The 23684-nt window shown below is 46.8% G+C and overlaps 1 protein-coding gene across 6 annotated transcripts in view; it reads right to left on the minus strand.

Annotated features, from left to right (window-relative positions):
* RARB (retinoic acid receptor beta) overlaps positions 1-23684 on the minus strand; it is an 888683-nt gene that overhangs the window by 136183 nt on the left and 728816 nt on the right. For 4 of the 6 annotated variants that reach the window (XM_027529802.1, XM_027529803.1, XM_027529807.1 and 1 more), the window contains one exon: positions 14168-14316. The exons of 1 other annotated variant lie outside the window; for it this stretch is intronic. In XM_027529802.1, the coding sequence (XP_027385603.1) occupies positions 14168-14316 (149 nt within the window). Of the gene's footprint in view, positions 1-14167; positions 14317-19724; positions 19840-23684 lie in introns of those variants that run through there. One more of the 6 variants, XM_027529806.1, reaches the window with a different exon arrangement.

Genomic DNA, 23684 nt, shown 5'->3' on the forward strand with positions numbered 1-23684 from the left:
ATATTTTTCAGGGATGAATTCTAGGGTGCAGAGAACAAACTTCTCCCCATCCTGGCAGAGCTGAGCCATTGGACACAGCTAGCCACCTCTCTGAAGTGGAAAAATACTGAACTAAAGATAAAACAAAGAAAGAAAAAAAAAAGATACAGCTCATGAAAGGCACAGGAGAAATGCCAATTCCAAGGAAACTACTGTCATGAAAGAAACTCAGAGACAAGGAGATATCTAGAAAGATGCGAGATTTTCAGGACATGAGTGTTGTGTTGCACTCGTATAATTCCTGTGCTTAAGGACACGTATTTTTGGTCAACATGAAAACAGAAAACAACTATCTCATCTGTGGCTCTGCGGAAGGGCTAGCGATCTGCTTCCAAAGCTGGAGGAAGAAGTGGCTTTGTCGTCTTAATGGGAGACATATGTCAGTCTCCAGCCGTCTGCCTGCTGGAGGGATTTTTCTGGGGTCGTTCTGGCTACGTGTGATTTCTGTCTTGTGGGCTGATGCTGGGCTAGAGCCCCTGATAAAGGCCTTCCCAGCCTCTCTGTATGTCAAAACAGAAGATACCAGGAAATGAAGATGTTCAGAATTGCAGACTGTGAAAAGACTTTGACACCATCAGGGAAAATTAAGTGAACAACTGTTCAATGTATGCATGCTGGTTTCCACAGTAACCGTGTCAGGAGCAACATCAGATTCTAAATCCGGGACATGCACTGTAGAACCTGGTGCGTTTTCTCACCTGTGAAATGGAAGGAAAAAAAACCTCCTCCACTTACTTCTCTAATTTTTATGAGGAGCAAATAAAACACCTCAGGCGGGGACTCTCAGCTCTCCGCTAAATTCATTATTGCTTTCCTATTGCTGGTGGCTCAGATGGTGAAGAATCTGCCTGCAGTGCAGGAGATCCGGGTTCGATTCCTGGGTCAGAAAGATCCCCTGATGAAGGGAATGGCTACCCACTTGCCTGGAGAACCCCATGGACAGAGGAGCCTGATGGGCTACAGTCCATGGGGTCGCAAAGAGTCAGACGTGACCAAGCGACTAACACTTTCACACCCTCCTATTGCTGACAGCCGGTCGGTCCCCAAGCTCATGGCCAGGCTCCACCTCCCACAGTTGATCTGATGCTAAGACCGGGACCTGGCCTGCTCCGTGCCCCCAGGCCTGGCTTTGCCCACCTCTGCGCTCTCCCTCCAAGTCTCTGGTTAGAACCAGAGGCAGCAAAGGGCCTGGTGGATGCCACACGGGAAGTGGCCTGCCTTCCTAATCTCCGTGCACAAGAGAGCAGGAACCAGCCGGCGACACACGCCCCGAACGGCTACTTGACAAGGAAATTCTGTACCAGAGAGGACACATTTTGGAGGGTTGTTTCTCCCCGCCCCTGCCCGCCTCCCAGCGGCAGCAAAGCTCAGCTGAGTTTAATTGCATAAAGCGAAAGTGCTTCAGAAAAACTTAGAGGCAATACGAATACAAGATAGTTTTCCTGTTTCTGTAATTTAACACAGGTATGCAGGTGAGGGGAAAGGCAACAATCTGGAGAGGGAAGACCAGGGATGCACAGCCCTGCCCTCGGGAAGAGCAGTCCAGGGCTGGCAACACAGACGCGCCCCCGCTACCAAAGGGGAAGTGGGGGCAGAGAAATCAGGAGTTTGGGATTGACACGTACACACTCTTCTCTGTACAAAAGAGTAACCAACAGGGACCTACTGTAGAGCACAGGGACCTCTGCCCGACATTCTAGAATAACCCGTGTGGGAAATGAATCTGAAAAAGAATGGATGTATGCACAAATAGAACCGAATCCCTTCGCTGCACACCGGAAACTAACAGAACACTGTAATTAACCGAACTCCAGTGTAAAATACATTTTAAAAAACGAACCAGGAGTGCCCTTCCAGGTGACGCCATTCCTCATATTCCTTACAGTTCATGCAGGAGAAGGAAATACAGAATTGGAAGCTCCCTATTTAACCTCTCCAGTAAAAGGTCTGGAGAGACGTCTGAACGACTCATCTCCCCAGAGTCACTAACATCATAGCCTCTGATAGTGTAAAAATCTATTTAAACAGAAGTGGTGTTCGGTCATAATTTCTATCACCTCTCAGGAAACCCCAGACGCATGCTTTCATTTCTCTGACAAAAATACAGTCTTCATGTCATTTGGTCAAACTGTAATATATGGTCACAATTCCTTTTACATGATGGTCTCTAGGAATTTTGCATAAGTAACTTAGTTAACCACACACCCCTTCCCCCGGGGTCCCATACTTGCTTTAAGTCAAAAATGGTATTGATTTTTTGCTAATTTTTTTCATTGAAAACTTCCTGAAACACATACACTTGTGGCATCGCTGGGAGCAAGGCATCCCCGAGTCAACAGGTTAATTGCGAACACGGGGGCTTCCTTCTCTGCTGTATGGCAAGGGGGGAAAGCTTTACCAAGAACTAGACTTGAGGCTTATTTAACAAAAACAGCAAATGAGAATGTTCTAGATATTGTTAAACAACAGACAAGCAAAGTAATTTAAACAAGCATTTAATAACTTGTAACCATTAAAAAAATTTACAAACCACTTAAAACTACCAAGTGAAATACACTATTCTCACTCAGCTGACATGACAAAAAAAACAATATAGGATTGCAGGCGAATTCAGAATTCACCCTCCACTTCCTGTTTATTCCTACATCAGACACGGGGAAAAAAAAGACAGGCTTTTCCTGCTCTTTCAATCCAAAATGATTTCTCAATTTAGAACAACATTTGTCCAGCAGAAGAGAAGAAGAAAAGTGTTTTCTCCTGTAGGAACTAAAACTAGCAATAGCCAGATTGTCATTTCATCTGTCGAGATGTTTCTAGATAGAGGCAGATTCTAGACGTCGAGATTTTTATTTTCTTTAAAGCACTAAGAGCTCACAGTGTTTTTAAGTTCTAGTTGCTAATCCTTAAGAGTTTGCTTAAAGATATCAAAAAGAATGTATCTTTTTCAGTGAAGGGTGAACCCTGAAGTGAAAGGCAGAAAGGACTAAGCAAATAAACTGGATTTTAGCCACTCAAGGTTCATCCTGTTAATAAATTTTGTAAAAATGTTTATGAATATATCATCACAAACCCAATATATTCAGATGCAATTCGTTACATAACTAGAATACATATAATGACACCACTTGTGGGCATTACCATGCCATTTAATCTGATTTATTACCTGTCACTTATTACTATATTCATTACTATACAATTAAATATGATTCCTGATTTAAAACACTTCTTCTTTTGGGCCCCACTGTGTGCAGGGCCGCACATGACGCCCTGGTAGTAATGTTCGGATGCAACACCAGCCCTGGCCTTCCTGAGGCTTCTGGTGTGACAGAGGAGGCGGGCAGCAAATACACAAAGTTAATTACATCACTCAGCCACGAAAAGGATGGAAACAATGCCCCATCTGCAGCGACATGGATGGACCTGGAGCTGATCACAGTAAGTGAAGTAGGTCAGACAGAAAAGGACAAATGCCATATGATGCCACTTCTATGTGGAATCTAAACTATGGTACAAGTGAGCTTATTCATAAAACACAGAGATGCAGATCCAGAAAACAGACTTAGGGTAACAAGGGGAAGGGGGAGGGGGAGTCTGGGATCGACATATACAGACCACTACGGAGAAGGCAATGGCACCCACTCCAGTACTCTTGCCTGGAAAATCCCATGGATGGAGGAGCCTGGTGGGCTGCAGTCCATGGGGTCGCTGAGGGTTGGACACAACTGAGCAACTTCACTTTCACTTTTCACTTTCATGCATTGGAGGAGGAAATGGCAACCCACTCCAGTGTTCTTGCCTGGAGAATCCCAGGGACGGGGGAGCCTGGGGGGCTGCCATCTATGGGGTCGCACAGAGTCGGACACGACTGAAGTGACTTAGCAGCAGCACGTGTAAAGCAAGTAAGTAATGAGAAACTACCGTGTAGCGCAGGGAACTGTACCCAACATTCTGTAATAGCCTACATGGGATTGAATCTAAGACAGAGTGGACATTAGTGTACGAACAATGATTCATGCTGCTGCACACCTGAAACTATCACATCATCGTAAACCAACTACACCCAACAAAAAGTAATTAAAAGAAATCAAGTTAGTTACAACTGGGTTAAGGGCTACAAAGGAGAACCACAGAACACGTGACCGAGAAGGGCAGGGCTGTGCTGAGGAGATGGACCGTGGGCCCTTCTGAGCCCCTTTAACGTCTGCTGACCCCAGGATGCCTGCACGCAGCTGTGCAGGACCAACCGGACCCGAAGGGATGTGTGTGCTAAGTCGCTTCACCACGTCTGGCTCTTGTGACGCTATGGACAGTGGTCTACCAGCTCCTCTGTCCATGGGGTTCTCCAGGCAAGAAGACTGCAGTGCGTTGCCAGGCCCTCCTCCAAGGGATCTTCCCGACCCAGGGATCGAACCCGCATCTCTTGCGTCTCCTGCGTGGCAGGCGGGTTCTTTACTGCTAGCACCACGTGGAAGCCCTAACAGAATGGATGCATTTCCACTTTCCCATGTAATTCTCCACGGGCTATTCCAGGTCCTTGCTTTCACATTAGTCTCCAACTTCTGCCTGGGACACCGCTGCCCCTTTCCTCCTCTGGGAAGTGCTCACACAGCCTGTGGTCGCCCCATCTCTTCTCCGAAGCCCTCCTGGGAAGTGCCAGAGGAACGCGGGTCTCCTTCTCTGCACCCAGAGAGCCCCGAGCCCGCACGTGTCACAGCCCGGAAAACACCCAGCTCCCTCCTTGCTGGTGCACTCATCGTCTCGGTCAGGAAATACCTACTCTATGCCTAGTACTGAACTGCCCCGTTCCGGATATGCACTGAACATTGGTAACAAAACCCATTAAACTTTTCACTTCTCTACCTAGAGCCTGTCTCACAGAAGGTGTTTAGTAAATGACTGATCAATGAGAGAATTAGTTCTCCACTCTTGACCAGTTTTATAAAGAAGAGTTCTTTGGATCTATGAGGGGACCTACTTCATGGCTCAAGGACTGAAATAATGAACTTGATGGCAGCTTCATAATGCAGCTTTAGCCGTGACAGTGCAGACATTGTACCGTCTCTCATTGTTCTTGGGACCAGACCCTTACAACAAACCCCTCAGCAGAAGCAACTGTGGAGGACAGGCAAAGCCCGGAACGGTTTCCAAACAGAGCATAATGTTCACGTTTATCGATGTCGATTAAAAACAACAACAACAAACCAATGTCATCTTAAATGGCCCTGGTCAAATAAAATAACTAAGCATGTTTATAATATTTAATAGAAGTTCTAAAATTAAGTGCAGACATCCATCTTCCTGATTGCAAAACTCTGTGTGAAGCACACACTACTTGCTGTCTGCCAGGGGAAAAAACCCAAACCAGTGGAGCGGCCGAAGGCCATTCTGGAGATGAGAGCCTCCTGCTTCAGAGGCGAGGAAAACAAAGGCGGATGAGAAAACGGCTGAAACGAGCCTCGAGGGACCTAGCGGGCTCGCGGAGTTTACCCTCTTCAAGGCTGCTTTAAATAGCAGGCGGCCGGCGTGACCACGATCAGACAGCGCTCTGGGCCTCCTGGAAGCCTCACCCCCGCTCTGCTGGGGCTGGGCGCTGGCCCAGGGATGGGAAGTTTCCACCCATCGAGGGCGAAGCGGAGGGAACACGGACTGAACACCACTTGGGAGGCTGCCCAGGGCGGGGCCCGTCTGTTCACTGCCCCTCCTTGGAGAAGACTGCCTTGTAAGCCCTTTCTTCTTTTACTTCTTAATAAAGTGCCATTTCTTTTATGAGATGACCAAGATGACAGGGTTGTTCTCTTTTGATGTATGCACCCCCCTGTTTTTTTAATTTGTTGCCCCCACGAAACCCCACACTCTGGAACGGAACACAGCACGGCTTCCTATCCTCTGGTTCGATGTGGCTGAGGCAGTCGGGTATTTTCCAAACAGGCGAGGGTTGAGGTCCAGCTGTGTGACCTTGGCCATGTTCCTTAACCTCTCTGAGCCTCAGTTTTCTCCTCTGTTTCCACGGTGGTCATACAGCCCACCTGCCGCAGGGCTCTCATGAGAATTAACCAAAACGGGAGCATAAGATGCTCCCAGGCCTGCTGAAGAGAAGGAGTCCAGCAAACACAGGTTCTTCCCTGCCCTCCACTCACCCTGGACTTGTAGACACCAGGGACCCCCACACCATACAAGCTACGCCTAACAAGAAATCAGTGCACCAACTGGGCTCACTGTCGCAGTATTTGCCCTCTGGCGTAGGATGGGGTTCAAACGTGTGGATTTCACACACCTATTGAAGCCGAGAGAGGTTAAGGGGCACAACAAAGCAAGGAAGAAAGGACCCTAGAGTCCAAGTTCAGTTTCTGACCTAAAATACCATCCCCATTACACAGTTGACTCCTTCTCAACCCCGAGCTCTCACCCGCGTGCATGCTGAGCTGCTTCAGTCGTGTCCAACTCTTTGTGACCCCATGGATTACAGCCTGCCAGGCTCCTCCATCCATGGGATTTTCCAGGCAAGAATACTGGAGTGGATTGCCATTGTCTTCTCCGGGGGATCTTCCCGACCCAGGGATCGAACCCGCGGCTCTCAGGTCTCCTGCGCTGGCAGGCAGATGCTTGACCACTCGGGCCACCTGGGAAGCCCCGATCTTCCGTCGACCCAGGTTCCACTCCACTCATCTTTACCAGACCACGCTTTCTTCCAACTCCAAACTGTCTGCCTGCCTGTGTCCCTGTTCCAGGAGGAACCCGTCTGTCATGCTCACTCTGTATCTGTGGCGCCCAGCACAGCGACTCTGGAATACAGTTTTGGGAGACTAATTCCACACGACACTAGGGCACAATAGAAGGAGGTGTGTGATCACGCATCAGCTCCGGCACCCTCATCTTTTGCTGAGTGAGTGATTTGGCCACTTTTCCCCATAAGGGGTGGTGTCCATCTCTCCATCCGTTGAATGCTGGCATAACCACACTGGGGCAGTGGGAGGGACACTAGCAAATGTGACGTAGCCAGAGGTGTGCACACTGGTGTTGTCTTGTCTTACTGATGGGAGCCTGTCCACACCACATGAAGGAGGGCAGGCTAGGCTCACGGGGGAGGAGCCAGTCAGGCTGTCAAGGTCCTGACCGTGTAGCATCAGCTGGCCCAAGCCAAGCCAGCCTAGACAAGAAGACCTGCAGAGAATCGTAACCAGTTAGAAATGTCTTTTGTTTTAAGGCAAAAGCATTAAGGCTTTTCATTAGGCAGGAGAAGTTAACTGATACAAAAGACCAAGGGACTAGATCTAGTAACAGAATGCCTGCCTGAACAACTACAGGTGGCGGTTCGTAACACTGTACAGGAGGCGGTGACCAAAAGTATCCACGAGAAACGGAAATGCAAGAAGGCAAAGTGGCTGTCTGAGGAGGCCTTACAAATAGCTGAGAAAGAAGAGGAGCGAAAGGCAAAGGAGCAGGGAAAGATCCACCCAAATGAATGCAGAGTTCCAGACAACAGCAAGGAGAGATAAGAAAGCCTTCCTCAGTGAACGATGCAAAAAAATTGAGGAAAACAATAGAATGGGAAAGACTAGAGATCTCTTCAAGAAAACTGGAAATAACAAGGGAAGAGTTCATGCAAAGATGGGCACAATAAAGGACAGGAATGGCAAGGACCTAACAGAAGCAGAAGAAGAGGAGGGAGCAAGAATACACAGAAGAACTACACAAAAAAGGGCCTTAAAGACCCGGATAACCACAGCAGTGTAGTCACTCACCTAGAGTCATACATCCTGGAGTGTGAAGTCAAGTGGGCTTTAGGAAGCACCACTAGGAACAAATCCGGTGGAGGGGATGGAATTCCAGTTGAGCTATGTCAAATCCTAAAAGATGATGCTGTGAAAGTGCTGCACTCGATATGCCAGCAAATTAGGAAAACTCAGCAGTGGCCACAGGACTGGAAAAGGTCAGTTTTCATTCCAATCCCAAAGAAGGGCAGTGCCAATGAATGTTCAAACTACCACACAGTTGCACTCATCTCACACGCTAGCAAAGTAACACTCAAAAACCTTCAAGCTTCACTTCAACACTGTGTGAACTAAGAACTTCCAGATGTACAAGCTGGATTCCGATAAGGCAGAGGAACCAGAGATCAAACTGCCAACAAACGCTGGATCATCAAAAAAGCCAGAGAATTCCAGCAAAACATCTAATTCTGCTTCACTGACTACGCTAAAGCCTTTAACTGTGTAGATCACAACAAACTGTGGAAAATTCTTCAAGAGATGGGAATACCAAACCACCTTACCTGTTTCCTGAGAAACCTGTATGCAGGTTAAGAACCAGTCCTGTTGTTGGACTGGTGCACAACTGGGAAAGGAGTACATCAAGGCTGCATGTTGTCACCCAGCTTATTCAACTTCTCTGCAGAGTACATCACATCATCAGACTGGATGAAGCACAAGCTGGAATCAAGATTGCTGGGAGAAATATCAATATGTAGATGATACCAGTCTAATGGCAGAAAGTGAGAAGGAACTAAAGAGCTTCTTGATAAAGGTGAAAGAGGAGAGTGAAAAGGCTCACTTAAAACTCAGCATTTAATAAATTAGATTATGCCACCTGTCCCTATCCCTTCATGGCAAATAGATAAACAATGGAAACAGTGGCAGACTTTATTTTACTGGGCTCCATAATCACTGTGGATGGTGAGTGCATCCATGAAATCCAGACACTTACTCCTTGAAGAAAAGCTATGACAAACCTAGACAGCATATTAAAAAGCAGAGACATTACTTTGCCGACAAAGGTCTGTATAATCAAAGCTACGGTTTTTCCAGGAGTCATGTACAGATGCTGAGAGTTGGACCATAAAGAAGGCTGAACGCTGAAGAATTGATGCTTTCTAATTGTGGTGCTACAGAAGACTCTTGAGAGTCCCTTGAGACGAGACCAAACCAGTTAATCCCAAAGGAAATCAGCACTGAGTATGCACTGGAAGAACTGATATTGAAGCTGAAGCTCTAATACTTTGATGCACTGATGTGAAGAGCCAACTCATTGGAAAAGACCCTGATGCTGGGAAAGATTGAGGGGAGGAGGAGAAGGGGGCGGCAGAGGATGAGATGGTTGGATGACATCACCGGCTCAATGGACATGACTTTGAGCAAACTCCGAAAGATAGTGAAGGACAGGCAAGCCCACCCTGCTACAGTCCACGGGGTCGTAAAGAGCTGGAGACGACTGAGTGACTGAACAACAACAATAGATTATAAAATATATCCCATAAACGTCTCCAAAGTAAACCAGGTGTTTCTGGAAGTAGCTGACTTATAAGGAAACTGCTCATCTCTGGCTCTGGGTGATAAGGAGGTGGGAGCTGAGTGAGGATGAGGGGTGGAGGAACAGATAGGGAGAGTGGTCCTGAAGCTGTTGCCATGGACACCGGGCAGGCAGGAGAGGGATGCAGCTGTCCTAGCCCCACAGTCCACCAGAGAGAGCTGATGCCACCTATCATGAATGCTTCGGGCCATCAGCTTCTGAGTTTTAGAAACTGGATGGACTTCCCAGGTGGCGCTAGTGGTACAGAACCTGCCTGCCAATGCAGGAGACACAAGAAACAGGGATTCAATCCCTGGGTTGGGAAGATCCCTTGGAGGAGTGCATGGCAACCCACTCCAGTATTCTTGCCTAGAGAATCCCATGGGCAGAGGAGCCTGGTGGGCTGCAGTCCACAGAGTTATAAAGTCAGACACGACTGAGCGACTAAGTACACACACAAGATACGATGTATCACTGTCTACTTTCGCAGAGATCAGAAAACTAGGCCCAAGGGCTAAACATGGTCTGCTGCCTGTTTTTGTAAATAAAGTTTTATTGGAACACAGCCAAGCCTATTCATGTACATACTGTCTGTGGGTCCTTTAACACAACAATGGCCGAGTTGAGTAGCTGTAACAGAAACCATATGGCCTCTGAAGCCTAAAATATTTACTGTCTCCTCTTTACAGAATCAATGTGCCAACCCCTGTCCTAGCATAATCAGTGGAGGTTCCAAGCACTGGCTAGGTCTTAACCTAAGTCTTGAAGGAAAGAGGCAGTGTCTCCTTGTGTACAAGGGAACAGGGAATTTCTGAAAGAACATTACAAGAAAGAATACTAAGATTTTAACCGATGTTACCGTACTGTGTGCAAAAGTCACCGTAATACGTTAACGACAGTACAAAAGAATAACTACGCATATATACCGCTTACGATGTGCCAAGTACATGCTCCATAGTAACTCATTTTACATTCACAACAGTATTACAAGGTGGTGATCTGATTAGCTCTGTTTTTCCAACTGAGAAAAGAGACAGAGAGAATTAAAGATGCTTGCCCAAGGTCAGAAAACTAGAAAACGGCCTAGCTAGGAGTCAAATCCTGGTATTCTCACTGCAGATCCCACACCCTTTGAAAGCTACAAATATGGAAATATAAAATATGATAAAGGTCAAAACTTTACACAAATTCTAGCTATGAGCAACGCAACTGTTTCTTAAAGACAGCTGAAACTCAGCTTTACAACTTTATACTGTTACCCCTTCTCAGCTAACTACGCTGCATGTTCATTTTATGCACCCTTTGTCTCCTGTAAAAATTTGCCAACGCTTAGCTGGAAATCCCCTAAACGGGACATCCCTGTGGGACAGCTAGTGGTTATGTTGCCATGGTGATGCCGCGTCAACCCACAGCTGCTGACCATTCCCAGAGGTAGCCCACGGCCCGCTCATCAGCTTCTGAGACCGATACTGCCACCTGGTCCCTAGGGAGACAGAGGTTCTCTCCCCAAAACAATAGTCAATAAGGTCACCCTGGTCACGTCAGGCAGGAGTCACTGTGGATATTCCTTCTTAAAGATATAAATTGGGTTCTCTTTGGGAATCCTACTTTAGAGCAAGGACTTCCAGTCTAGAGCTGCGATCTTTGATCTCCAGGCAAAGGGTGAGCCCGCTCTTACAGGTCAGCAGGGGGCCAAGGCATCGATCTGCTGGTAGCCCGAAACGGCACCAGGCATGGGGCCCGTTATAAACAACCAGATTGTGGTTTGTTTGAGAAGTTGTTTCTTGACTCATTACCTTATTATTACAAGGGAGAGAGTCCTAATAGTCTTCAATAATATTAACTCTATCAGACTAACAGAGCTTACACCGATAAACGTCTTTTAGAAGGCATTTTAGCAATTTGGTCAAGCCTTAAAAATCTACAGAGCCACTGACCTAGAAATTCCACCTCTACTAATTTATCCTAAGTAAGTTATCAGAGATAAACAAGAGGGCTATTTACCAAAGCATTATTTATAGTAGAGAAACACCAGGAACACCTCAGTTGTACAATAGGGGATTCATTAAATAAATTGTGACGTGCCATAAACCACTACATTAATGGTACAGCCTTATAAACTATGCAGTTGCTTACATTTTGGTCATGAAAGATTATTAAATTTAAAAAGAAAGTCAAAACCAGTGTACAATATAAAATTCTATTCTGGTAAAAATAAATGATAATAATAATGACAATGTGCATATAACTAATAGAAAAACAGGTTTAACAGGGGTTTCTCTCCCAGGGTAGAACACTGGTTATTTTAATGTTTTTTTTTTTTTTTTTTTTTTAAATACAATAAAGTCTGCACTGTACTGGTCATTTTTAAAATGAAAACAAAAGTTATATTTCATTTTTTAGAGATCTATATTTTTTTCTTTGGTGATTACATCATACTTTTGGCTTCTTAAGCTTTTCAGTTCTATGAATTTTGTCACTATATCTTCCCAGCAAGCCAAAATGCAGACCAGTCTTTCTCAGCAACCAGGGGGCAAGGCGGCCCACGCTATCAGAGACCCACCCATAGTCCAAAGCTATGGTGGGCTTAATCCTTAAGCTGGACAACTGGCTGGCCAGCTCACCTGACCTTTTTGGGCTTACTGTTCTTTACTGAAAAGATATACCCCAGCAGGACTCTGAATAGCTTTTCCAAGCTCATCAAAGTTGCTTGTACTGGTCCCGGTCTTGTTTCTGTTGGGGTTTTTCCTAAAAAGAGTCAGAATCCTGTGCAGGAGGTCAGAGAACTAGCTGACTAAGAGCTGATTAAAACAGCTTGTCCTTCAGAGATTGTGAAACAGCTTAACACGTGGGCAGGGCCTGGGATCTGGCAAAAGCAGACACGCTGCTTCATTTATTTTCCCAGGGCAGAAAGGGAGCAGGTGAGTGGAGTTACAACAGCCCTCATGAAGGCTGCTGGACCTAAGATGACAAAGTTTTTTGAAATAAAGGAGTGTCCTTGCATTTAACTTTCAAATGCGCACTAGAAAATGATGTATTTATGCATTGCACAACACACGGACAGAAGGAACTGGGGTTCTGTGAACCTTTCCCAAATCTCAGGGTAAATTTCAGTAGGTTCTGCGAGGGGTTACAGATATTGAGCAGTACTTCGAGGGCACAAAAGCTTCACTTTCCACCCAGCTGCCAGCTGGCCCCCAGGCTCACTGCGTTGCCCACCCTATCTAAGGCTACTGGAGGAAGTGGCCTTACTTTCACGCCAACGTGATCCCAGAGAAAGAGATGTCCCTCAGGCTGTAATGAATTTCCCTAAGTGGGCCTCACCCTGTAAAGAATACATGCTTATTCAAATGACTTGAGAAGGAAGGAAAAGTCACCTAATCTCTTTGCGGGGCTGACGCTTGGGTGTTTGCTCACGCGGCTCTTCTGGCGGCCGGCTGTGGGTGAGTCACAGCTGTGGTGAGGGTCCCGGGTCCCCCTCATCGTGTTCCCAGGCCAGCAGACACACAGCGTGGCAGACGCAACACACAAAGACCCGATCGGTCCTTCCCCTGTGTTCCCACCTCTCATCTTGTCTTCGCCACTCCTTGGGCTGAGAGGTTGAGTTTATGTCCCCACCCCTTGAGTTGATAGGCTGGGCTTCTGACCTGCTCTGGCCAACACCAGAACGTGTCAGGGGCCAGAGCCTGCCACCTCTGGGTCTCTGGAGGCTTTGAACAGCCTGGTGCCCTCTTCTGGAACCCTGCCCGTGGGAATAACTGGGGCCAGCCCATCGGGAAAAGAGGCCCCCATCCCACAATGGACAGCACCCTCAGAAGCAGAGCCAGCCGGCTAACCTGCAGCTGATCCAGTCCACGTGGAGCACGGCCAGGACCACGCGGACCCCCCAGAGGAACTTGGCCGAGAGCACTGGCCCATGAGTTGCAAACCAAAGAAAAGGCTGTGGTCTCAAAGCCACGCCGTTTCAGGATGGTTTGTCACAGACCCCGAGCACACAGTAAGTACCCACCCTCATCAGCCAAAGACAAAATGCCCTGGAACACCCGGGGGGCTGTGGGGTGGGGAGTGGGGGGGGTGGGGGGCTGTAATTTTCCACATTAAACAACACACCTGAACTGCCACCGGCGAGAATAGAAATTAAGCCATGTATCTAGCGAAGGGCTTCAAGACAGACACAAAGCCTTTGAAAGACTGTCTGTGGGTGAGTTGGATCTGCCTATGAAGTCATTCTTTGTTTTTCCTCTCTCTTCAAAAAAAAGTAAGAAGCTCTTTCACTCAATTAAGCCTGTTGGACTCGATTACGACTGTCTAGTTTGATTCAAAGCAGCCATAGAGTCTCTGACACATGTTCAGCCTCCACGACTCCGTAGGCTGGAATTTTAAATCCAGCTCCCCTGAATTTATGACCCACACACAGTAGCGAGTCCCTACAGGCTGAAAATCAAACTGTAATTCAAAGGCCACAGGGCTGAGGAAACAGCCAGAAGATAAATCCCAATTTCAACCTTGGATTCTCTGCAAGTTGATTCAGGGGACTGTCAGTCATATTTAAAAATAAAATAAAACTACAAAGACACCAGACGGCGTGTTCTAAAGAGAAATAGGGTGATGCTTTTCAGGACGCCTTCAAAAGGCTCTTGTTACCTGAAAAGAACTGCTATGGGTTATTTTAAGGGCCCTGGAACATTTGGCTTCCATCAGTCAGCTGGAGAAGTTTCTGCATTTTTAACTAATGAGCTATATAAGGAAGAAATGAAACCATCAAACACAGCCCAGACCACCAGACTGATGGGAGAGGCTGGGATAGATGTCAAGGCGTCCCAGACCTGGAGCTGGCACTCACCTTACACCCCTCGCAGGCGCTGACCCCATAGTGGTACCCGGACGACTTGTCCTGGCAGACGAAACAGGGCTTGTACACGCGGGGCGGCGGAAGCGGAGACGGGGGGCTTGGGACCAGTTCCTCGGAGCTGGTGCTCTGGGTCTCAATCGCTGTGGCAGAGATGCGGAGGGGGAGAAAAGGGAGAAAAGATGTTTCAGTTCATGACTTTCCCCCAGCGGGTTCACAGGCCTCCGTCCCCAGTTCAGCTACAACATTGCCAGGACAGGCCCCCAAGGCCAGCTGTCAGGGTGGGCACTACAGGGGTATCTACCGCTAACGTGGGTCTTTGCAGTTCACAAAGCAATCCTGCGTGTCTCTCTCATTGGCAGAACACTTCCGCACCGGGAGGGAGGTCGTGTTATCACCGATTTAGCCTCAAGAGAAACAGAAACTCAGAGGAGCGCAGTGACTCATTCAAAACCAACAGGGCCGTGGTGGAGCCAGGACACAGTCAGATGTTCACACCGCACACCCAGGGCTCTTTCAACTCTTGTTCCACCAGCTTCCAGTATATTTAACAGTCTCAGGGATGACCTTCTTGACCCTGCAGTAACTTAACCAAAAGTAAGTCTCCTTAGGGCAAAGGAAGAAAATGCCCCAGACAGCCACCCAACAATGGGGAGGGTCTTCAGGGCGGGGCCAGAGCTGAGCATGACGAAGAGCAATGGGGGCGAGATGTTTGCTATTCAGGGTCCCCCTTGGACCAGAAGATCAGCATTGCAACAGAGCTGATTAGAAACTGTGGTCATCAGGGTTCAGCTCAAGCCCATGGGGTCAGTGTGTGCTCAGTCGTGCCCGACTCTTTGCAACCCCCTGGACTGTAGCCCACCAGGCTCCTCTGTCCATGGGGTCTCCCAGGCAAGAATACAGGAGTGGGTCGCCATTTCCTCCTCCAGGGGATCTTCTCAGCCCAGGGATCAAACCTGTATCTCCTGTCTCCTGCACTGGCAGGTGGATTCTTGACCACTGAGCCACCCTGGAGTCAGATTTGCATCTGAACCAAACCGCTGGGTGACTGGACAAGTAATGCTTGAAGAGCACGGCACTGCACTGATAATGGCTCAGACTGATGCTGCTCTTTATTCTAGATTTACCAACAGGGGACCCCCATCTCATTGTCTAACCATCCCAAATCCATGAGAAATACAAACCTGCAGAACTTCAACCCCCAGTATTCTCCCATCCCCACCCCCCAGATTTATGCTCCAAATCAAAGCAAGACGTGGTTCTATTTCTATTACAGGCAAAACTGCTCATAAATGATGATGGAAGTAGGGAAGAGAGTGACTGAAAGTGGTCAAATAACATTCCAGAATCTCCCAAGGTCCAACCACTTTACAACATTCAGTATATTTCTCAGAGTATTAACTCCCAGTCGTTTCACTGTTCGTTATCTCCCAGACCAGCTATTCTACTGACCGGATTGTCTTGTAGCCCAACTTTCAGCAAGTCAAGTCGGCCCTCCTCCCTACAGGTACTGCTCACCCATTCCTGTCCGGGATCCTGGCACCAGGCTAGCCTAGCGATCACGAGCATCTCCCACCTCAGCTGCTGCAGGAGGCTCTGCACTGGCCTCCCGGCCTGCTCTCTTCTAGCCTCGGGTCCATTCTGCAAACACAGTCAGATAGGTGCTCCAGAGTTAAAACCAACCCTCTCCCGAACCTGCCCAAAGCCCTCCAGCAGTCACCGAGGACAGCAAACTCCTTGCTAGGTGTTCAGGAAGGCTACCCCTGATACGGCGCCTTAGTGATGTCATCGGATGCAGTGAGTTTCCTCCTGGACTGACCTCTAAACACTTGGTGTCCGCTCCATCCCTCGAGCAGGCCAAGCTCCGGTGTCAGTTTTACGGGTGTCACACTAAGCATTCTCCATATCTGGAAATTCCGAGACCTTCATATGTCTCATGCCTCTTCTCTCCTACATCTTAGAGCAAATGTCAGCTCCTCACAGATGGCTTTTCTAAATAAGAGGCCCCTTCCCACTCCTGGTCACTGCATCTCATTTTATATTCTATAAAACCCAACTAGTGTCTAAATTTAGAATGTCTGTGCACACCATTTTATATTCTGCCTGTGCTACCCCACAAGCATGGGTCTGGGGAAACCAAGGAACTTAGATGAAATGTTTATAACTCTGCTCCAGGCCCAGAAGAGGTTCTGGCACATCATAGGTGGGTAATCGATAAATATTCAATGAATTAATACAAGAGCTTTCCCAATTTTCCTTCTTTGTCTTCATTCCAAGCCCCAAATGCCCCTCTAAGTTGTTAAATGGTAAAATTAGAAACCAAATAGCTTTCAAATACTCATTTGCTTCCTTTAAAAGTAATTAATTATCCCTTTGGAAGAGAATCAACTATAATTATAGTATTTTCATAATTCAGAAGAATCTTGGAATGAATTCATTAGAGCTGCACAGGCCTAGTAGATAAATCTAGGATAGTCTTTCCTGGGTAGCTTGGCACAATCACAGCACGTGTTGCATAGGAAGGTCCGCATTTAGGATGTCACAAAAGCTCATCAGATCAGCTATCAAGCTACAGATGCAAAAGGATGCCTCACACTAAGCTAATCAGCTTCATTGAAAGCAAATGAGTCAGAACAGCATCAACAAGAAAGCGGTACAAAATGATATACCACTGTTTGCTAAAATCTAGGGAAACAATACAGAATAAGCTGCAAGGATACGAGGAGATTCCCTGGTGGCTCAGTGGCAAAGAATCAACCTGCAACGCAGGAGACGCGGGTCTGATCTCAGGATTAGGAAAGATCCCCTGGAGAAGAAAATGGCAACCCACTCCAGGATTCTTGCCTGGGAAATCCCATGGACAGGGAACTCTGGAGGGGTACAGTCCATGGGGTCACAAAGAATCGCACATGTCTTAGCAACTCAACAACAACAATAAGGATACGACATGGGGAATAGAGGCAATATTTTATAACTATAAATGGAACATAAACTTTAAAAATTGTGAATTACTATAGTGTACATCTGTAACTTATACAATATTGGCCCATGAACTATATTTCAATTTTTAAAAAACCCAAGATGCCGCTACTGCCGTTGTTATTACTGGGTGTCACTGATTCTGAGTTACCCTTGATTATAAAATGCATAGTTATTCTACATTATCATTTAAGAAAGACAGAGTACTGCCAATTAAATTATGATCCAAGAGTGCTTGTGAGAGACAGCCTGATTTCAGAGAAGTTAAAAAATTAAAAGCTTCTGGAGCCCTGGAAAAAAAAAATCTAAGAAAACAAACCCATACAGAATTACCCACAGTCCTTTTACTCGGAGAAAATTATTGTTATCTCGGCATCTGTCCTACAAAACATTTTACCGTGAATGTAAATGTTTTTCATTCATTTTACAAATTTGAATTATACTGTAGATTCTGTTTGCAACTTTGTTTAACTTACTGTGTCATGAGTTTGTTTCCTTGTCAATAAATACTCTTTCCCACAAAACATTCCATCATGATGAGTATCTTTGTAGCTAATCTCAGCACATCTCTGACTATGTCCTTAGGATAAATTCTCAGAAGTAGAATCATTAATTGGAAAGGTATGGTTATTTTGTTATTTCCAGAGGGGCTGTGTCAACTTATACTCCTAGCTATCAATAAACGCCTTCCAGAAGTTTCTGATGGGTTTTATCTGTGTGTCTTTAGTTCCCCTCCAGGGCCCAAGCTGGGTCGTCACAACCACAGTTGGTCCTGAGTTGCCTGCAGGGTGGGGAGAGTGTGTTTTAACGTCCCACTGGCCCGTGTAGAACAGCTAATCTGGCTCAGTTTAGCAAAGTTGTAAATAGAGTCTTGTTAGGGCTGGACTCAGCTGTCAGAGCTGCCTCCTAAATTTTAGAAGTGGGTGTAATTTCCATAAATACGCTGCTTCGAATTCATGTGTTGAGAGCGTCCAGCATCCCTCCCTCCCAAAGAGAGGAAACAACTGCAGGCGATCTAATCCCACGCAACTTTGCCAAAGCACCTGAAAGGGGAGAGGCCTCAAAATCCTGAGACATGTTATAAAACGCCCATAAAAGCCTTTCCAGGGGAGGGGAGTCACTTATAACCAAAGACTGCATCAGAAGACTTTTTCTGAATAGTTGTACAGATGAAAATGTTCTATTTGGAAGCAATCAATAGTGAATGCTGTGGACTTCTAAGGCTGTGGTGATTTCACCCGCAGTGCTATGAACTTTCCCATATTTGTACAACGGATGCTCATGTGCTTAATTGTTTAATTCCCTGAGTGGCTGTAACATGCCAAGCGTATGTTATATGCTACGGACGGTACATGGTGTAATCCCTTAAGTTTGGCCCAATGAAGAGTAAACTAACAATTAGAAATATAATACAGTGGTTCTCAAACTTGGCTGTATATTAGAACTACCTGGGGAGCTTTAAAACTTCCTAATGCTTAGGCTGTATCTATGACCGATTACGCCAGAATGCCTGGGAGTGGGAGCCAGGCATCAGCGCTTTTTAAAAAATATTCCCAGGTGAATCCAAATTGCAGCAGTTTGGGAACCACGGATAAATAACATATCAGAGAGGGCTATATAAGCCTTATTCAGCTCAGAAAAATCATGGGAGTCTTCCAGAGGAGGTGACCAGGCTGTTTGGAAGAAAGAATTGATTTTGTTGTGGTTTGCAATGTGAATCCTACACGTGCCATGCGTGCACCCCACACAAACATAAATAGAAAAGACTTTTATGAAGCAAGAAACAGTGATCTTTGGAAAAAGTTTCCCATCGGTGGTAAAGAATTAATTGACTGTATATAGTCGAACATCCCCTCAAACTGGATAAACGCTGGTCTCTCACTTCTTCCGTGGGAATCTCAGTGGTGCCGTGAGACTGCCAAAGCTGGCTTTAAGCAAACAAGCCATCACGAGCTCCAGAATTACAACGAGGATATGGCATCAATATAAAAGCAGATCTGAACTTCAAGGCACTCTCTGGCTTTTTCGGTAACACAGCAAAAACATAACTTTGGCCAACTTTTATTAGTGCTCCCCTTCCCCGTGATCCCCGTTTATTTCGACCCCAATGAAGACAGTGGGGAACAAGCCAGGTGGGCAGCCCACAGCTCCCTTCAGTTCTGGTGTTTAAGACAGCTACAGAGTGCCTGGCCATTGATCTGCTCCCTGTCATCCTGCTTAAATCAATAATCTATTAGTCCCTTTAAATGAGAGTTAGATTCATCAAATGCCCTTGAGAGGCCTCAAACATTCTGTTCCTTATTCCGAGCAAGCACAATCAGTCTATGGAATGATAAAATTTTTGCTCAAAAACTCTGCAGGCTCAGCAGACAACGTGTCGGGTATTAGCTCATTCAGCGATGTCAGGCAGGCCAAAGAACGCAGTTTTTAGACTTCCCTGGGTGGGGGGGGTGGAGGCTGGTGTCATTCAATAAAACAATGGCACTCCAGCCCTCCTGTGGCAATTTCAGTTTGGGGAAAAGCAGCCTTTGAGGACTCATCCGGACCACTTTTTCTTTATTCCCCTGCTTACCTATTGTCCTGTTCAGTTTTGGCTCAAGGTGGCTGCCTCTCCAACAACAGCAGCCTAACTGCGCGCCAGACCAGCCGTCAGGAAACCGCCAAGCAGGAAGCTCTGTGCTCCGGCGAGTTGGATGTTGGGCTCCACGGGGCCCTGCCCAGAGCAGACTCAGCACCAGAGGTGCTCAGGGGCCTTCTCCAGGCTGCCAAAGGAGACAGCCGATCCATACCTGCACTGACGGAAGCTTCTAGCTCATATGCTAAACCTCTCCGTCCCCGCCACGCAGAGGCGGCTGTCACTCGGGCAAACAAAGCTAGAGGCACCTTCCTTGCAGAAAAGCCATCCAAGTCTTGATTGCCTTCACACTAACTCTCCTCCAGGTGTGTCTGGACCACGATCAGCAGCAGACTTCGCGGGGGGGGGGGCGGGGTGGCGCTGGGGGTGAGGAAGGCTTTTGCTTTAAATGAGTGATTTTCAGACTATCTATGGTAAAGGACTATTTCTTTTTTTTTTTTTTTCATCATAGATTGATAGTAATAAAAGCAAATCTCGAGGGGGAAAAAGATACAAAATGAAATCTCCAGGAAAAAAGGAATTTCAGAAAAGATGCTCAAAACACAAGCTACAAGTTAAAAAGAGGGAAAAAAACGCTTTTCTTCTAGACATAAAATTACTCTGTCAAATTGCTGGACAAATTTCTAAACATCTGCTCTTGCTGCCCCTTTCTTCCAGGACTGGCAAGGGACTGAAGCTGGCACTGTGAGAAGCACAGCTCTGAAGGACTCCAAACTCCGAGGTTGTCTGCAGACAAAACAAAAGCAAACTAAACGAAGTCTCCACCGACCAGATTCTGCACAAAAGCAGAATATCAGCACTCCCAAGTGTCACAGCTTTCTTAAACACTGTCACAACTCTGGAGGTTTAATTTATTCCAAAAAAGGGGGGGGGGGGGGCAAAAAATAAATAAATAAATAATAATGCGATTGCATGTTAAGAGGACTTGGTGCTTATAACTTAACTCACCTGAGAAAACACAGTATAAATGTCCTTGTTGTTACAACACACCTGAGTGTCATTTAAACACACAAAAAGCTTCTAACAATAGCTCCCTTCACAATTCCTAACATGCTTGGCATTCTTCTAAAGGTTAGATTAAGTAGCAGATAACATTTTTAAGAGAAGGCCCAGTATACTGTTTTTCTTTGGTTTTTTTTCTTTGTGAGAATTAATTTACAGCTGGGTAAGCCATGTTGACAGACTTCAGGGTTTTACTTGGGCCTAATTAGACGCGGGCGGGGCAGGCATCCCGCGTCATGAAAGTCTTGCCTTTTTTACTAGAACCTTCGATGATTAAGACAGCATTTTAATGCACTCTCTGGGCAGCCGAGCCTTAAAAGAAAAAGAACGGAGTTGTAAAGCAAAAGGCATTTCCTGCATGGCCCCCGGGGAATTTCGAGCTCCGGGACCCGGTGGGAGGGAGTCGTTTCAGCTAATTAAGGGAGAAGCGCAAAGTGTTGCATTTGGTCAAAACATTCAGTTGGGTTTCATTTTTGTTGGCACCGAAGAGAGCCGGTCTGGATTTTCCCCCCTCCTTTTTCTGTGGATGCACTGCAGGATCGCAAGGCCCACAGCTCACATACATTAGGGAGAAAGTCAAAGGAAACGCCAAAGTTCAACCAAAGTACAAGTAATTAGAACCAGATTCTGCGCTGCGGGCGCGTACGCATGCGCGCGCGCGCACGCGGCCCTTCTATTAAAATAGTCTTTACACGTGAGCGCGGGGGACCTCGCTGCGGCCGCTCATTTAATTTTCCAGTGGGGGTGGGGGCGGGGTCTGCTTTTAATCATCTTTCAGGAAAAGCGGTTTGTTTCCACACTCGGGGGATTTTTCAAATCTGTGAATCGCATTTGAAAATTAGGTGATTGCCAAAGAAAAAAACTCGGGTTTGGAACGGTCTTGCCTCGCTCCTCTGCTGGCTTTGTTATCCCTAAGCAGCTCCGAGATCAGTCCCGGGTCTGGGGAAGGGGAGGGGAGGTCGGGGCGGGGGGGACGCCGGGGCGGGCTCGGGCAGTCTTGACTCAGTAACCTGCCCGTGACCCTGAGGGAGTGTGTGCTTGCCCGGGTCGCCCGGGATGCTAGCCCAGGGCTGGGGCTGGCGCTCTGAGAACCCCTGCTATTCTCACCGCGCGGGCAACAGGTGCTGAGCACAGGCAGGGGACCAGAGCGGCGGGGAGGACTTTGATTTTCAAGCCCTTAAAGGAAGGATGGCCTTCCAAGCTGCGGCCCCTGCCTCGGCACCACCTGGGACCCCGGTGGAAGGCGCGACTCCCGCGCGCCCCGCCAGCCCCGCCCCAGAAGTGCCTGCCGAATCCAAACAGGCATGTTAACAAAAGCCCCAGATAATTCCCAGGCCCAGCAGCAACATCGGAGACACCCGGACATAAAAATGCCTTGTTACTGTCCTAACCTCTCCGGAATCCCAAACAATCTGCTGAGTCAATTTGGCACGGGGACTGTGCCGGCTTCCCCTTTGCTCAGGGCCGCCCCGAACCCTCCCCTCCTTGGGCAGTTAGTACATTATTCAGATCTCCAGGCTGCCAGTGTGTTTATGCTCACCAGAAGCCTGCATCTTCTCCCACGGAATTTTGGCAGTGGGTTTTAGTTGGCGGATGGGGGTCAGAGTTGGAGAGCTGAACTAACAGCACCCACCATTTACTGAGCACATACTAAGCGCCCAGGGCTGCCTCCTAGTCTGAAACTAAGGCAGAACCGCACTGACTCCACCTCCAGCCCCCGGGGAAAGGGAAGGGAGGGCCCCCGAAGTAGGCGCCTTAGCATCTCAGAAATTTAAACACAAAGACTATTAGTTTTACAAGAGATTTAACTGGCTGAATAGATACTCTTTTTTTAAGATTTTTTTTTAAGTGGACCATGTTTAAAGTCTTTATAGAATTTGTTATAATATTGCTTCTGTTTTATGTTTTGGTGTTTTTGAGCAGGAGGCACGTGGGATCTTAGCTCGCGAAGCAGGGATGGAACCCACAGGCCCTGCATTGGAAGGCGAGGTCTTAACCACTGGGCCTCGAGGGAAGTCTCCTTATTACTCTTGTTTCACTCAAACCCACAGCTTTTAAAGGTTTTTAACCCATCTCCTTCCTCTGCTAGGAACATCGCTAGGTGTGATGTGCTAGGGCCTATTTACTGGCATTGGAGAACTGCAGGGTTGGGTACCTCCTTTTCTTTTAATCGATGTTTATAATTTTCCAAACACTGACTTGAATCAAGACATGGTTAAATTTGACAAGATAGTCTAGGCCTTATCGAGAGAGATGGGCGGAGGATCCACTGATGTTCCTGTACTGCAGCTACACCTGCCTGGGCTCTTGGCCAGCAGCAGAAATTATTCCTGGGACTGACTTTTACCATGGGAAGCGCTGTCGTATTTTCCTAAGGGACTATGACACATTCAACACCTACATTTCATTTTTATAATATGCTTTCTTGCTTCAAGGAACATAGTCAAAAATTATCTCCTAGGTTGTTTTAGGTGACGTTTGTAACAGACGATGCTTTAGATCACTATTTTCCAGGACAGACTAAGATAGCTTGTGACAGGTTCAAATAAATTCTCTCTTAAGATCACTTAACGGCCCGACACATCTAACTACTTATTAATGATGTGAGCAGAGAGGCATCAGAAATGGAAGGCGTTAACGCAACAAACGCTAGACCCAGTCTCTGGAGTCCAGTACGGATGAAGCTAATTGCATCGCAAGAGGAAGGTCCCTGAAGAGTTAATCTCCACACCAAATGATTCAGTCTTATATTCTACTTCCAATCAGGATTCCCATAATTCTTAAAAAGCAATTATTACACTAACAAATGACATTCTATTATCTGCTCAAATTTCTTACACCCACAGTGAATTAAAACAAGAGCATTAAAATGTATATCATCTTAGATATACAATT

Source organism: Bos indicus x Bos taurus, chromosome 27, assembly GCF_003369695.1.
Source record: "Bos indicus x Bos taurus breed Angus x Brahman F1 hybrid chromosome 27, Bos_hybrid_MaternalHap_v2.0, whole genome shotgun sequence".
NCBI classification, from domain to species: domain Eukaryota; kingdom Metazoa; phylum Chordata; class Mammalia; order Artiodactyla; family Bovidae; genus Bos; species Bos indicus x Bos taurus.